General features: G+C 35.8%; 2 protein-coding genes across 2 annotated transcripts; both read left to right on the top strand.

The window, feature by feature from the left end:
- Positions 1-2,801: 2,801 nt before the first annotated feature.
- Positions 2,802-8,541, top strand: chmp1b (charged multivesicular body protein 1B). The gene is made up of 8 exons (XM_084414818.1): positions 2,802-2,991; positions 3,618-3,715; positions 4,726-4,872; positions 4,964-5,032; positions 5,142-5,249; positions 5,341-5,384; positions 7,570-7,642; positions 7,726-8,541. The coding sequence occupies exons 1-8, from the start codon at positions 2,976-2,978 to the stop codon at positions 7,768-7,770; spliced, it is 600 nt and encodes a 199-aa protein (XP_084270944.1). The 5' UTR covers positions 2,802-2,975; the 3' UTR covers positions 7,771-8,541.
- A 3,500-nt stretch (positions 8,542-12,041) lies between these two features.
- On the top strand, positions 12,042-17,244 carry cnga2b (cyclic nucleotide gated channel subunit alpha 2b; the record flags this gene model as incomplete). The annotated part of the gene is made up of 6 exons (XM_084414251.1): positions 12,042-12,142; positions 13,938-14,048; positions 14,136-14,309; positions 14,422-14,529; positions 14,809-14,915; positions 15,824-17,244. The coding sequence occupies 6 exons, from the start codon at positions 12,042-12,044 to the stop codon at positions 17,242-17,244; spliced, it is 2,022 nt and encodes a 673-aa protein (XP_084270377.1).
- Positions 17,245-18,086: the final 842 nt, after the last annotated feature.

Below are 18,086 nucleotides of genomic sequence, written 5' to 3'. Positions count from 1 at the left end.
ATTGTTGAAATCAGCAATTAAATTTGAATGGCAGCCTATGGTGAGATTTCACTACTAATATGAATGTAATCTGGACCTTCTACATTCGCTATGTTTTCATTATCATATGACCTACCAGCATCATTTACATCGCTTCACTGCCATTCATAAATCCTCTCCCGTGGCCTCATGGGATTGTAGTGTTTAACATATGCACACTTCAGAATGGCTACTGGAAGTAGGCCATCCAGTACTTTTTGCCTACTCTGAGTACTGTGAATTAAGATATTTTGTCACATACTGTTTTTCGCCTACTGCCTCCTGGTGTCCTCTACATAGGACATATCAAAAAGATTGATAAAACTTTTTTTGTTTTTTTGTTATTTGTTTCTTATACTCCAAACCATGTAATGATGTAAAAAAACGAAATTGACAACTGTCTCAGGAGGATATATAAATATATTCATTGTGCGCTGGTGACGACAGGATTTGTTTTGAGAGAGAGAGAAATTGCCGAATTATACGTTTAAATAGGCTAAGTATTGGGTTTCAACTTACACAAATATCACCAACCTCTGTACAAATTATACAAATGTAAAAACAAAAACAAACAAAAAAACCTTTAAGCCGATCAAATGTTGACTTAAACTAAATGCTATATATGCTATCAGGCCTATGGACCGTGAACATATTTAGAAAGTTTGTGAACCCTGTTTTTTTTTAGTTTTTTTTTTTAGACAGTTTAATATAACTTTCAAAAGGTATATTAGTCTTATATATACACAGCTTATATATTTATATTTTTCATGTTAATTCCACAACGTATTAAATAAATATTCCACATCAATCCAAAAGAAACTAACATACATACAGTACATACATAAAGATCAGTTTTAGGCCTATATATTTTTAGGTTTGTTGGATAAATGATACGTATCATTTTAAAGTATATTTCATTAACTTCTTTATTGAATACGTTGTGGAATTAAAATAAAAAAAAATATATTATTTTTTATTATGACAAAAAAAAAAAGATATAGACAAGAATCACATTTTTATGTTAAATCTTATAATATACTTGGTAAGTTTCACATAAACAAATGTAAATGTTTATTGATACAGTATTTGTTATTATAAGTCCAAATCAATCTCCAATTAGTAGGGTAGAGTGGGGTAAAACGCCCCCCCACCTGTTTTTCCCAAAATAACCACTAAAAGTGTTCAAGATACATTTTTACTGTTGCTATGCACTACGTTGATAACGGGGATATACAAATCTCTATGGAGAAGCTGACACCAGCGACACATTTGAAGAGAAGAGGATTACATGGTAAATGCTATAATTTTCAGATATTTGTAAACAAGTGTTTAAGAGAATATTGTTCTGCAGGATATCACAGTGATGTATGATAGATTAATCGTGAAGTCTGTAGTTTGAGATCATATGCTATTTATAAGGAATATAATTATATTTAGTCATATTATTAAGTCATAGCTTGTGGGGTAAAACGCCCCCTACGCTGAGGGGTAAAACGCCCCCGTGGGGGCATTGTTTCTCTCTATCATAATTACTATAATAAAATATTTCTGTCTATCAAATCCTTTGTTTTACACTTAATGCAGTATAACTAGGTGGTAAAATCAACATATTTGAACAAAACATGAAAAAATTACCTCAAGTAAGCATTAACTAGCTAGCTTGCTAGCAAAGTTAGCTCACTGATGGAAGGTAGTTAAATTTGGCAATTTTGGACATTGCTGAAATAAATATTAATATATATACATGTTGATACATTACTTGCCTTTTACTTTTAGAGATTAAAAACTATTGTCTGTTAATTTTGCTGTTGATCTATGAAGCAAACTGGTTGGTAAGAAAGGGGGCATTTTACCCCACCTTGGGGGGCGTTTTACCCCACCGCTGGGGCAAAACGCCCCTTTTGTACAAAAATATTTTTCAGTGAAAATACTAATTAATAAGCAATTTTAATATTTGGTGAATAACTCCTGCCATAGTCACTCAAAACCGGGATGGCAATTCTAGTCACATTTATGTTTTGTTTCACTGTAATGTCACATTTTCCTTAAGGGGGGCGTTTTCCCCCACTCTACCCTATTCTCAAAATGGTTATTCCAAAAGTATTTATTAGCTATGAAATGTTGCAGGGCAATGAATTAAACGTCTGAAAAAGGATTACTGCATTTGCTATCATTAATTTTAACACCGTTTATCAAGACCTCCTTTTTAAACGTTGATTGCTATTTCACTGATGCCTTGCAAAAGTCTTAAAAAACCTCCTGGTTTTGCTTCAAATATGCTAGCCTATATTCTCGTGGAGATATTGAAATACGGAATGTCTCTAAAAAATTCAGTATGTAAATAAATAGCCCTCTCCATTTATAATTTGTAAAAACGTCTAGAAAAAATTGTCTAGAACATTTATTTATTCTTATATATTTAACATTTGTATTATTCCATATTATGTTTTACATTTTTAACTGGATTAAACTTGATTAAACATTATATAAAGCATAAAGACAAGCTGTATACCATTGCTTATCTATATTCTTTATATAATGTTTATTCCAGTTCAACTTGAAAATTGTATTCGATCTCTAACAAAATCAAGCACATTCAATCCTCCCTCATGAATTACATAAAATATTTATATTTAAATAGTGAGGCTTGTCTTTCCATATGAAGTTAAATAAAGTGTAACCAATTATTTGAAACAAAATATTTTGTTACATGATACATCTAATACTTTCGAAGGGACACAGCTTTGTTTTGCCAGTCGTGACATCACCGCGATCGCTGACCTGAGCGCATGACTGTGACATCACTCCAGTGGTTTGGAGAAGCCGGAAGTGAATACAGGGAAATTACAACAAACAGAGCGAGGACAGTTACTGATCCACACGAATAGCTCGGGGGAATAAAACAAGACTGAAAACGATTCCCGTCTAATATTCACACTTCATCAAGTGGAACCAGGATGTCGAACATGGAGAGTATCCTTGCGGACCGCGGGGGTCGGGCCCGATCCAGATTCACTTCACTGTGGCTTGGACCGTAAACACTTCTACTTAAGAGTAACGTTAATTTATGGGTTGACCTCAGTCGTGGCAACATTTTGTTGTTTACGAATATTCGGTCGGGTCACATTCTAGCCGTAAAATCTAATCGCACTTTCGGGATTTCTGTTCGCGTCACTGAAGGTACAAATTGAATTAGAGAGTGAATTTTGGGTTCTAGAGCAGAAAACGATTTAAAGTGATACGCTACATGAGTTGGTGAACTCACCATGCTGTTTATATTTTTGTACATTTATGAAGTTTTAAGTGCTGTTTTGATAGTTTCGTACTCTAAAACATCGTCAAATCCGCCCAGGTATGACTGTGACGTAGAATTACGTAATGTCGCCACCTAACGTTTTTATCTAGGTAAGTTAGCAGTAAACTCTCAATCCAGCCGGTCAGACTAGTTTGTCAAGTTTCAAGACGATTTTGGTCTACGTTGTTGTTTATATTTTAATCGTCTTTGTTACATTGTTTAGTCTTGTATTGGGCATATTATTAAAGGTATCAGATAACTTTTACAGACATGATCAAATCTTTTCCTTGACTTTTGACTTCAGAGCAGTTGTTTAACCTCAAGTTTGCAGCTAAAGAACTTCAGCGGAGCTCCAAGAAATGCGACAAAGAAGAGAAAGCAGAGAAGGTCAAGGTCAAGAAGGTAAACAAACCATTGATATTGGCATTTGGAGACACCATTAATTAATAGGAAGTAACATTGACCTGTATACACACATACATATATATGTGTGTGTGTGTGTGTGTGTGTGTGTGTGTGTGTGTGTGTGTGTGTGTATGTATGTGTGTACACTACCGTTCACAAGTTTGGGGTCAGTAAGAATTTATTTTTATTTTTTTGGAAAGAAGTTAAAGAAATTAATACTTTTATTCATCAAGGACACATTAAATCGATCAAAAGTGACAGTAAAGACATTTATAATGTTACAAAAGATTATATTTCAAATAAATGTTGTTCTTTTGAACTTTCTATTCATCAAAGAATCCTCAGAAATAAAATGTATGACGGTTTCCACAGAAATCTGAACTGTTTTCAACACTGATAATAATCATAAATGTTTCTTGATCATCAAATCATCATATTAGAATGATTTTTTTTCTGAAGGATCATGTGACACTGAAGACTGGAGTAATGATGCTGAAAATTCAGCTTTGATCACAGGAATAAATTACACTTTACTATATATTCACATAGAAAACAGCTGATTTACACTGGAATAATATTTCACAATTATACTGTATTTTTAACCAAATAAACACAGCTTTGGTGAGCAGAAGAGACTTTTAAAAACATTAAACATCTTAGCGACCCCAAACTTGTGAACGGCAGTGTGTATATAGCCTATATATATATATATATATATATATATATATATATACACACACATATACATACACATACATACATACATATATATATATATATATATATATATATATATATATATATATATACACACACACACATTGTCAAAAAATTATACTAATGTAAATGTCAAAGTATAGCCAAAAACATAATTGAGAACGTTGAGTCAACACATTAGATTGTACTTTAGTATTTTAAAAGTAAATGTTCCATAATTACAGCACATGTAATCGGTCAATGTTGATATGATGTTATGAAGCTCACTGCTTATGTTTTGGTTACTTTAGGCGATCCAGAAGGGCAATATGGAGGTTGCACGGATACATGCAGAAAACGCTATCCGCCAGAAGAACCAATCGGTGAACTTCCTTAGAATGAGCGCGAGAGTGGATGCAGTGGCTGCACGAGTACAGACGGCTGTCACCATGAACAAGGTACACAAATGGCTTTCTCCTTTTAAACCAGATACACTCAAGTAGTTATCCAAATAGATTTAATAGTTAACTTTTGATTTTTATTCTCCAGGTCACCAAGTCTATGGCTGGGGTGGTGAAGGGCATGGATGCAACCCTGAAGAGCATGAACCTTGAGAAGGTGAGAGGGAGAGAGGGGAAGACTTCTCTTTGACATAAACAGTTGTAGTGCTTTGATTTGTCTTTATTTTATTGGCTCTATATTTATTCTCTGTGTTCTGATTCGTCAGATTTCAGGTCTGATGGATAAGTTTGAGCGTCAGTTTGAAACTCTGGACGTACAGACGGCTCAAATGGAGGACACGATGAGCAGCACCACAACACTGACCACACCACAGGTCATACATGCACTTGCGTACTGCAATGTAGGCCATAAATACACTGATGTAGTAGTTGTTTTGCCTTTACTGACACTGTGGTGTGTTTTAGGGTCAAGTCGATTCTCTGATGATGGAAATGGCGGATGAGGCCGGGTAAGAACATTTTAAATGCTGAAATTTGTTATTCTTATTAATGAGTAAATACTTTCATACACACTTTGCCGTTCAAAAGATTGGGGGTGGTAAACATTTTTTAAATGGCTTTTGAAAGAAGTCTCTTATGCTCACCAAGGCTGCATTTATTTGATTAAAATACATTAATGTTGTCAAATATACATTTTATTACACTTTATAATAACTGTTTTCTATTTGAATATATTGTAAAATGTAATTTATTCCTGTAATGGCAAAGCTGAATTTTCAGCATCATTACTCCCAGGGCTTGAGTTCAACTTTTTAGCTCACCAGCCACTGTGGCTAGTGGTTTTCCAAAGTTACTATCCACTCAGCATTTTCACTGGCCACAGTTTTGACATCGAATAGCATGAGAAACAACAGCCGTATAGATATTTTTAATAATATCTCTTAATTTGGCAGCAGGTTTATTAGGCTGCTGTCACTTTAAGACCTGACTCACGGATCCATTATACTGTTACATGTGTTTTCTTTCTCAACTACATTCACTTAAAACGTGAATACTCGCCAAGATCGGCATTTTGGCATTATTTTGTGACTATTTGACCGTTTAAGCGCAATAAGCAGTAAAAAAAAAAAGAAAGTAGTACTGAGAGGCGGCTTTATGTATGCGTACTTTGGGTATGAGCACAAAATCTGCGGGAATTAGTAAAATTATGCGCACTTTGTGCAATCCCACGGCAAAATCCAAGCTCTTTAAAGGGATACTCCACTTTTTTCGGAAATAAGCTCATTTTACATCTCCCCCAGAGTTAAACAGTTGAGTTTTACCGTTTTAGAATCCATTCAGCCGAACTCCGGGTCTGACGGTACCACTTTTAGCATAGCTTAGCACAGATCATTGATTCTGATGAGTCCAGTAGCATTTCTTTCAAAATGACCAAAGAGTTTCAATATTTTTCCTATTTAAAACTTGACTCTTCTGTAGTTAAACCGTGTACTAAGATCGACGGAAAATGAAAAGTTGCGATTTTCTAGGCTGATGTGGCTAGGAACTACTCTCATTCCAGCGTAATAATCAAGGAACTGTGTGGCTGTACCATGAGTGCAGCAGGCGTAATGATATGACGCAGCGCCTGAAAATAGTCCCCAGCTCGGTAACTTCTTCCAACGTGACCGGGACTAAGTTTGTCTAACCTATTAGACCTATTTTCAGGCGCTGCGTCATATCATTACGCCTGCTGCACTCATGGTACAGCCGCACAGTTCCTTGATTATTACGCTGGAATGAGAGTAGTTCCTAGTCATATAGGCTTAGAAAATCGCAACTTTTCATTTTCCGTCGATCTTAGTACACGGTTTAACTACAGAAGAGTCAAGTTTTAAATAGGAAAAATATCGAAACTCTTTGGTCATTTTGAAAGAAATGCTACTGGACTCATCAGAATCAATGATCTGTGCTAAGCTATGCTAAAAGTGGTACCGTCAGACCCGGAGTTCGGCTGAATGGATTCTAAAACGGTAAAACTCAACTGTTTAACTCTGGGGGAGATGTAAAATGAGCTTATTTCCGAAAAAAGTGGAGTATCCCTTTAACTGCAACAATATTCATCCGAAGCAAATTAAACGAGTGAGTGAGGGGAGGCGGGTTTGTGTGTCAACTCACTGGCGTTGAGAGAAAGCACAGCTGGTATCATGTATCTATTCTGCAATTTCAGTATCGATATGTTTAATAAATCGAGTTTTTTGACAACACTACGTTGCACTTAGTTTATTATTTCAGATGCCTTTGTAAAAGACTAAGATTGAAAAATGTGTATACTATATATAAAATTCAATAATAATGTTTTGCGTGTGTTAATGTCAAGCCCTGATTACTTCATGATCCTGCAGAAATCATTCTAATATGCTGATTTGGTGCTCACGAAACATTTCTTATTATTATCAATGTTGAAAACAGATATGCTGCTTAATATTTCTGTGGAAACAAAGATACATTTCTTCAGGATTATTTGATGAACAAAATGGAAAAGAACAACAATTATTTTACTTAACTTTTATGCCATGATTAATGTCTTTACTGTCACTTATGATCAAATCAATGCATTCTTGCTGAATAAAATGAAAAAAAATATATATAATTAAACTGACAAAATGTCTTTAATTTAAGATTAAAACAAACTGTCTGTTCTTGTGTGTTTAGGCTGGACCTCAATATGGAGCTTCCTCAAGGCCAGTCAGGATCAGTGGGAACCAGCGTAGCATCTGCAGAACAGGTATTTACACAAACATGAGTACAGACATACTAACAAAAATATAACTGACGTGTATTACAATGATTTTATCTTTCTCACCATAGGACGAGCTCTCTCAGAGACTGGCCAAACTCAGAGACCAGGTTTAAGGAAGAACCCGGTGTGTGTGTGTGAGAGAGAGATTGTGAATGTGCCAGTGTGTGAGAAACATATCCCCTGTTTACTGACCCCTGGAAATATTAGCCTCATTGTTTAATTGTTTAGTTCAGTTTATTCATTTGAGGGGGGTGTGCAGATGTTTGAGGGTGTGCAGCTTTCCTTATCCACTAGAAGACACCGAAACCAAACTGTAATGACACGCTGGAAACTGAATTAGACAAAATTAGATATGTTATTTGGTAACGCTGCTGTCTTCAGGATTGTTCTGGGGTCCTGCTCTCCCTCAGTCCATAATAATTGGTATAAAGATTATAATATTGCTTGCAACATTTCTTTGTAATATTCCTCATTTTATTTAAGTTGTTTTAAATACTTGCTTGTCTCTCATATACATTTTATGCCAATGTAGCTACTTTAACCTATACCAGCATTAGTATCAAACAGCTGTTGGGAAAACATTGTGACATGTTTTTTTTCTTGCTGCACACGTTTTTGCCTCTGCTTCAATGGATTGTGGGAATTTGTACCTTAAAATGCATGTGATCAAGATGATGATTTGAATAAAATATTTTCATTTTGTCCAAGGCAGTAAAATCAGCCCTAAGCCTTTACAGAAACTCTGCTCTTTTTCTGATGTGGTCTATCCGAAATGTATAAAACATTATAATAAACTTCCTTCGGCGATGTACATCTCAATCAGCTGGCTCAGATGAGAATATATATATGTTTGTGTGTATATAAATAAATATTTTGCAAATTTCTATGTTCTTGAATGTAAATAATTTATTCAATTCACGTTTATTTGTATATTTGGAAAATCTTTTTTTCTTTAGAGAATCGGTGTCTGTTGGCATTATAATACTAGTTTTCAGACTTGTACAATGACTGTGATCGGCCTGTTGGGCCTAGAGTTACAACAGGATAGGGTTTTCATTGGTCCATTGGGCTCAAGATTTCGAAGAGTGATAGGTTTTGATTGGTCCATTGGGTTCAGAGTTAGCAGAGCTGAGCAGCTGTTACTGATGTGCTGGCTCATGAGTCCAAGGAGAAATGTGCTGCTTAAAAACCAAAACCAATTTATATATTCATATAATTTCCCATTGGAGTCTTACCTGATTTTATGTGTGTCCACCTGGAGTCATTTAGATGACAGATCTGAGTGCCTTAATTGTTCTTCCCTGAAAAACAATATTTTATCATGAATTATATTGAAGAAAAAATGATGTCAAGTCAAACAAAAAGTTTAAAAAAACATATAATTATGAGACATGTGATTAAAGAAATATTTGTACTTCTATAATTTAATTTGTAACATTCCAGGACCATAAAAGTGAACAGCTAGAAGGTGATTAAAGCACTGAAAAATGTTTTAAAATTAGCATTCCCTATATACATCCATATACATTTCCGCTTAAAAGTTTTGGGGTAAAATTCTATATATAAAATTAATAAAAAAATAATAATCATAATATACTTTATTTTTTAAAGAAATTAATATTTGTATTTTACGGAGCTCCTAAAGGGACCTTTGCACAAATAAAAATATACAGACTTTCACGTGCTCATGAGAAACGTATCTCATGAGCACGTAAAAAGGGTTTTTTTTTTTTTTTTTTTTGTAAAAGTCCCTTTAGGGGCTCTGTAGTATTTAGCAAGGATGCATGATATTGGTAAAAAATTACAAAAGATTTCAATCTTCAAATATATGCTGTTCTTTTGAACTTTCTATTTATTAAAGAATCCTGAAATGTATCACATGCAGTTTCGACAAACTATTAAGCAGCACAACTGTTCAGCTTTGCCATCACAGGAATAAATTACATTTTAACATATTTTAAAATAGAAAACAGTTCTTGTTAATTGTAATAATATTTCACAATTCTGCTGTTTTACTGTATTTTTGATAGAATAAATGCATCCTTGGATAGCATAACAGAGTTTTTTACTGACCCCAAACTTTTGACCAGTAGTGTACATTATAACTTGGTCATGAAAAAAGCTAATGTCCATTTTATTTGCAACTGTATACTGTTCATGAAAATGTCACTAATTTATGTGACCAAAATGTTCTCCTCCCATTCTCTCCTGCCCTGCCCCTTCATACCCAGCCTTTTTTGCTGGAGTGTCTTTTACTCTAGAGATGAGAAAGACAGATGGATTGACTGATCATGGCATTATTCCATTTAAGCACAGGAAGAGAACTTTACGTTTTTAGACTAGTATGAAGATCAGAAACCCACTTTGTGTGTTTCTTGTTGAGTATAAGGATGTAATATGGACCAACATTCTAGATTTTTTTGGGGATCCTGAAGAGGAGCAGCTGAAGGTGAGTCAGGGAATTTGTCTCACACATGCATGCACGTTCATACATACATGTTTGTCTCTCACAAGTTTATAATATACAGATTTTTGATAACAATGAGGTTTATTTGCAATAAACAACAACTGTTTAATTCTTTAATGTTATTTTGAATGATGTATAATAATATAATATTCACTAATACATAATACATATTCACTATTATATTTATAATATGTTATATCATAATATTAATTGTGTGTGTGCATGTGCGTGTGATGTTTTTGGAAAATGTAAAATTGCAAGTACTTTCTGTGATGGGTAGGGGTAGGGTTAGGGGATAGAATATACAGTTTGTACAATATAAAAATCATTATGTCTATGGGATGTCCCCATAAAACATGAAAATCTAATGTGTGTGTGTGTGTCAGAGGAATGGTTGTTAGCAACCATGATTTCTCATGAGACATTAGCTCTGTGTGTTTGTCCTCTGAGAAGACAGTTGTGTGTCACTCTGTGTGTTCTGTGTTTCTTTAATGATGAGCCAATTACCAAAAACATTGTTAACATTCATCTAGACACGGCACTATCCATCCATCCGTCTGTTGAACCATCCATCCATCAGTCCCTAAAGCCGTTCCCTTATTAACCATGAGATCATCCTTCAGTTTGGATCTTGGGCTGTGGTTTTTAAATCTCTCCCTGTTGCATCTATATCTTACGGTAATCTGAGGTGATTGTCATAGTGACCACATTCCCAGGCGAGAAGTGTTTGCTGGTAACTCCCCTGACCTGCTGTCCCTCTGCTTTTCATCCACAATGTCTTTGACATGCACTCCTGAGAAGTTTGCAGGGCTGAGTTGTGCTGAAAATGTAATGTAATTTAGGCAAAAAATGTCCAAATTTGTCAATAAAAATGAGCTAATTCTGACAAAACCTCACTTTGGGCACATTCAAATTTGGAAACCGATCGGAAAATTTTATAAATATATTTTAAATAAATTATTTATTATTTTTTAGATGCAGTGTTTTGTTTTGTTTAAGGGTTAGCATTTAGTAATTTTCCCATGCTAACAGGGAAGGTTCTAAGAACTTTGTTTAACATTCTGGCAAGGTTCTCTCACAAACGTTCTTCCAGTAACGTTATGTTTGTCCAAAGTTATCTGGTCTTAACATTATCAAAACATTAGCACAAAAATGGTTGTTTACACATTATTCATGAAAAGTTTTTCTGAAACATTTGAATAGGACATTAGTTTTTAAACTGTACTTTTTGACATTAACTTTCCCATAATACTTGCAAAATGATAAAATAGAGAAAACATTCCCATAATGTTTTTTCTATTTGCATATAACAAGAAAAGAAAAGTTTTTAAAACATTTTAAAAACTGGACGTTTTGAATGTTCTGAGAACATTCAGAAATAAGGTTTCACAGCTTAAAGGGAATGCTGGGAAAGCATTCTTGGAACATATTTTTGAGAGCTGGGATTCATATAAAAAAAACAAAAACATCCAACATCCTCCAACTACCCTTACAAAAAATAAGTATTCAAGTTAACTTTATTAAGTATAGCCTAGTTAAGTAAAGTTTTTGTAATACTAACATCAGTATTCTGTAAGTGTACTGTTTTAATACTTGGGACTAAATTGGCTCACTTTTTATAAAAGTATACTTTTAAGTATAACAGTAGCCTAGTAAACTTTGATTACACAACTAGTTTACGACTGAGCTTTTCATTTGTACTGCAACTATACTACAAGTGAACTTATACTGTTGTACTATAGTCAAATACTTGTAGCACATGTTTTAGAGAAGTACATAAATACTTCTGAGAAGTACATAAAAAGTAGACTGAAAGTATACTTTCTTATTTTTTTGTTTAAAAGAAGTATACTATATTAGGACACTTTAATAAACTTCTTTTTCATAAGGGTAAGTGATCGTGTTTGTGTGTACAGAATGACGGGCCAGTCGGCTGCTGAGGGATCTCCCTGCTCTCATCGTCTCTCTGTGCAAACTCAAGAGGATGAGCAGGACCGAGCAGAGAGTGTGCTCAGCAGGTCAGTGATTTTGTGTTTGTGTGTGGTCTGTTTTCAATCTGTGCAAGGACCAAATGTTCTCACAATGATAGTAAAACCAATTTGGTGAGCTTGTGGTCCTCAGAAGTGTCATAAAAGGACGAAACACTATTCCAAAAGTATAATCATAACTCTTAAACATTTGCATATGTAAGTGTGAGACTGGTTTGATAATTACGTAAAGACCAAAAAATCCAAACTTGAGGGGTCAGTAAGATTTTTAAAAATTTTCTTGAAAGAAGTATTGTATGTTCTCCAAATACAGTAAAAACACTAATACTGTGAATTATTATTACAATTTAAAAGAACTGTTTTCTATTTGAGTACATTTTAAAATGTAATCCATTCGATGGCAAAGCTAAATTTTCACCAGCCATTTCTTCAGTCTTCAATGTCACATGATCCTTCAGAAATCATTATAATGTGCTGATTTGGTGCTCAAGAAACATTTCTTATTATCATTGTTGAAAACAGTTTATTTGCTAATAACCATGATAAAAAAAATGCAGGATTCTTTGATGAATAGAAAGCTCAAAAACACAGCATTTATTTGAAATAGAATTCTTTGGTGTCGCTTTTGATGAATTTAAAGCATCCTTGATGAAGGTATTAAAAGTATTAATTTCTTTCAAAAAAATAAAAATAAAATCTTACTGACCCCAAACCTTTGAGTGGTAGTGTAATCCACATCCTAAAGGGATAGTTCACCTAAAAATTTGAATTCTGTCATAATTTACTCAACCTCATGTTGTTCTAAACCTGTATGAATTTCTTTCTTCTGCTGAACACAAAAGACGATATTTTGAAGAATGTCTGTAACCAAACAGATGCTGGTCCCCATTGACTTCCATAGTATGACAAATAAAAATAGGCTACTAAGTCAACGGGGACCAGAAACTGTCTGGTTACTGACATTCTTCAAAATATCGTTTTTGTGTTCAGCAGAAGAAAGAGATTCATACAGGTTTAAAACTATCCCTCTAAGTCATATTTAACATAAAACACTTCAAGACCAACAGAATTCGATTTGAGTTAACCATGATGGTATAAAACATGTGTGATTTCAACCGGACAGTAACGGAGTACATTTACTTGAGTACAGTACTTAAGTACAATTTTGAGGGATCTGTACTTTACTCGAGTATCATTTTTGGGGAGTACTCATGACTTTACTCAAGTACATTTGAGAGGCAAATACTTTACTCCGCTACATTTCTATCCATAACCGTACCCGTTACTTCTTCTAAAAAAGAAAAATCTCGGAAACCCTCAATTTGTTGTTTACCTCTCAAACGTGATTGGATTGTGCAGGCGCCACTGATTGGGACAGCCTATCAGCAATCACCTTCAGCTTTCCGCCAAAGTCAACTCCATGGTCAGATTTAGATAAGAGACGAAACCATGGACGAAACAATGGATGAAGACGCAGCAGGTCCATCCCGGGAATGTGCCAACCCGTGGCCCCACCTCGCCAGACTATTTAAATTTTCTGAACAAGTTAATGATAGTTTTCGCCTCAAGTGTTTGCTGTGTTTACCAATGTAAGCACTGTGGCAGTAGTAATGCAATATTTAGAAAATGTACTCTAGTACTCTTGATACTCAAGTACTTTTAAAAACAAGTACTTCAGTCCTTTTACTTAAGTAGACATCTGACTGTAGTACTTTTACTTGTACTTGAGTAAAATTTAGCAAGGGGTATCTGTACTTTTACTCAAGTAATGAAGCTGTGTACTCTGTCCGAATGTTCTGTCTTCATCCATTCGTTGCTCTCTCAGGTCTCAGTCTGCGTGTGACGACACCTCGTCTGAGCTGCAGCGAGTAGCTGCTCTAGAGCCCCAAGATACGCCATCAAGAAACTCCTTTAGAGGAAGAGGAGCTCTGTCCAGGTTTAGGATCCATACAAATATGCACACACACATTCTCACATGTGCCACAGCAAGTCTGGATAAATCCTTTCTCTCTTGTGCTGCCAGGTTGGTGACTCTGGTGGTGACTCTGAGAGACTGGGCACACAGGAGTCTGGTAGAGGAAGAAGAGAGACCCGATTCCTTCTTAGAGAGATTCCGGGGACCCGAAGTACGAGCCCCACCCAGTCGAAGGAGCAACAACCAACCAGACGCCAATGGAAATACTAAAGGAAATACAAAGTAACGTGACACACACTTTTTCTTTGACATACGGTTCATGAAACCTAGTCTGTATACAGAGAGGATAAATCTGATAACATTTGTTACATATATGTGTGTTTTTTCCCCACAGGAAACAATGGGAGACATTTATAGTTTCTCCATCTGATGATATTTACTACTACTGGCTCTTCTTCATCGCCGCTGCCGTGCTCTATAACTGGGTACTTCTTGTAGCCAGGTGTGACTTTTCACCTAGTCTTTCTTCTTTACATATTCATCACTATACCCTTTGTTAATGTGCTCCTGATAAACACAGTTCCCTGTGCTGGCGGTTTGTTTCTGGCGTAACTAATTGTTACGATGCTCTAAGGCTCTTTCGTTACGCCTGTCACTCTTCCACAAAGAGAACAGTCCTTTGAGACAACTGCTCGACTAACTGTACAGATGCGTGTGTCTGCAGGTTGTCTAAATATTTGTGGTTCTTATGTTCTTTCTCTTTCTGTCTTTGTATGAATAGAGCATGTTTTGATCAGCTTCAGACTGAGAATCCTATTGTCTGGCTGGTTTTTGACTATATTTGTGACATTGTCTACATTCTGGATTCATGTATGCGGCTAAGGACAGGTATAGACACACACATACTCAAAATTCCTGACTTACACCACATGTTAAAGTTAATTATCCCAATGATTGAATTCATTAAGTGCCTTCACTCATTACAGAAACACTATATGGAAATCATGTTATATATTATCATCACAAAATCTTGGCCAATTCCCTGGGAATTGAACCTATAACCTTGCCATTTCCTGCACCGTGCTTGACTGTATAAAGCTACAGGAGTGCTTTATATTTGTTTGTGGACAGCAAGTACAAAAATCAATTCTGAACACAACCATATAGTTGCATTTTATTTGTTGCATAACTAATTGTGCATAGTTTAAATTAATAAAATAAATAGCCATATTAACTTTGAAAAGAAAACACTTCCCATATCTTTTGTTGTTGACCCCGTGTTTGTTCCATGTGATAGGCTGGAAAATCACAGTTATGCTGTTGTTTATGTATTTACAAAGTCAGTTTTTCTATTAAAACATTTGCATATTTCATGTTAATTTATAACCATAATGAAATGAAAATTCATCTATTTTCTAATTGCATGCTATTGATTGTATTGTAAACGTTTCATACATGCATGTTTTATTCTTCTTTTTTTAAACGACAGACTTCTCTCTGGTGACATAAGCCAGACTTCTCCAATCATTTTGTCTGCTTTAACCCCGCCCCTTTCTTACACATCTGCCTCCAACCATTCAAAAACTGACGGACAGAACCAAGTTCTCGTCCTACATTTTTTCTTTTCCGTTTCACTCAGATGTACAACACAATATGGAAGATTGATCTGTCACCACTTTAGTTTCATCAAGACTTTTTTTTATTTTCATTCGGCAACTTGGAAGCAGAACAATGTGCAGATTTTTGTATTCTTTGTGTTACTGAACGAACTATAAAGCATTTTTATGCTCTTCCAGGTTACCTGGAGCAAGGACTTCTGGTGAAGGACCTAGCGAAACTCAGAGACAGCTACATTCATACATTTCAGTTCAAAATGGACGTTATCTCCATCCTTCCCACGGACCTGGCGTACATCATCGTGGGCATCAACACACCACAGGTCCGCTTCAACCGCCTCCTGCGCTTCTCTCGTATGTTTGAGTTCTTTAATCGTACTGAGACGAGAACCAACTACCCAAACATCTTCCGTATCTGGAACTTAGTGCTCTACATTCTAGTTATTATCCACTGGAATGCCTGCATCTTCTATGCCATCTCAAAGTCGCTTGGTTTTGGGTCAGATCAATGGGTTTATCCCAACATCTCATCCACAGAGGAAGGAGGTCTGAGACGGAGTTACGTATACTGCTTCTACTGGTCCACACTGACGCTGACCACCATCGGAGAGATGCCACCACCAGTACGGGACGAGGAATATGTGTTTGTGGTGTTCGATTTTCTTGTCGGAGTGCTCATTTTTGCCACCATTGTGGGTAATGTGGGTTCCATGATTTCCAACATGAACGCCACACGGGCAGAGTTCCAGGGACGGATTGATGCTATTAAACATTACATGCACTTCCGCAAAGTCAGTCGCCATCTTGAGACACGTGTCATCAAATGGTTTGACTACCTGTGGACAAATCAGAAAGCGGTGGATGAGCAGGAAGTCTTAAAGAATCTTCCTGACAAGCTACGTGCAGAAATTGCCATCAACGTTCATTTATCTACTCTGAAGAAAGTTCGCATCTTTCAAGACTGTGAGGCCGGACTGTTAGTAGAACTGGTTTTAAAACTGCGCCCTCAAGTGTACAGTCCTGGCGACTACATCTGCCGAAAAGGAGACATTGGAAAAGAGATGTATATAATTAAAGAGGGAAAATTAGCAGTTGTTGCTGATGATGGGGTGACACAGTTTGCATTGCTAACAGCTGGAGGTTGTTTTGGTGAGATTAGCATTCTTAACATTCAGGGTAGTAAAATGGGAAACCGTCGGACAGCTAACATTCGTAGCATCGGCTACTCTGACCTCTTCTGCCTGTCAAAGGACGACCTAATGGAGGCCGTAACCGAATACCCAGACGCTCAGAAGGTTCTGGAAGAGCGTGGAAGGGAGATTCTGAGGAAGCAGGGGCTTCTGGATGAAAGCACCGCACAGGGAGGCTTGCTTGTCATGGATACAGATGAGAAGGTTAAACATCTGGAGGGCTCACTGGATGTTCTACAAGCACGTTTCGCACGGTTGCTCGGGGAGTTCACAGTGACTCAAAGCAGTCTGAAGCAAAGAATCACAGCGCTTGAGAGACAACTGTGTCATACGGGCCTTGGGCTTGTTTCAGATCAAGAGATGGACTTTGAGAGTAATGCTAACACACCACGAGCCAATTCAACTGCATAGATATGCGCATTTGCACCATGAAAATTGTGTGCCTCTATGTCACATGCAGGATTAGCCTATATTTCTAGATGCACATACATTTACAGTCACAGACATTTGCTTTTTCAAACACGTTCCAACAGCCTCCAGCGTTTAGACTTGGTTTTTCAAGTATTTTTCAGGAAACACGCCATATTTAATTTTCCCTAAATGAAAATGTGTGAGAGATAGATGTAGTCCTTCAATATATCATCAGTGTTGTTATTGTTAACTATTTTTAATTGAAAAAAAGCTGAAATAAAATATAAATTCATCTATCCATCAATTCTCCAAACCATGTGTCCATGTAAAGACTATAAAATATAAATATTAGGTAATTATTATAATTGTTTTAAATCAAACGAAAATGAGAAAAGTTGGCAACTAATTGAAATGAAAGCTGATGTAGCTACGCTAAAATGACAAACTAAAACTGAAATATAAATGAATTAAAGATAAATAAATTAATAAAATTACAAATGCACTTAACAAGATTTAAATGAAAGCTAATTCAAAATATTAATATCAATTCATATTAATAAAGGCTCGTTTTCATTTGTGAAACATTTAATATGGCGTCCACTGTGAAAACAGTCCATACCAAGGACAAATGCTGCTGAGTCAAAATGTGAATTGATAAGACATAGGCTACTTGTAACATATTGGGTCCATACCTTAATTCGCTTTTTCGCTCTAATCTAATGTAAGCAGAAAATAAGCAAATGTATATTCTGCATTATTACTGTGATCAGAATGTATACTGTTTGCAACTCACTCATTTCCGTGCAAAAATAAAGCTGACATTGCCCATCCTCAGTCGTCTC

This window comes from Rutilus rutilus (assembly GCF_951802725.1).
Source record: "Rutilus rutilus genome assembly, chromosome: 7".
In the NCBI taxonomy this organism is placed as follows: domain Eukaryota; kingdom Metazoa; phylum Chordata; class Actinopteri; order Cypriniformes; family Leuciscidae; genus Rutilus; species Rutilus rutilus.
Note: the sequence above shows the minus strand (reverse complement) of the source record. Positions and strands in the feature narration are given on the sequence as shown.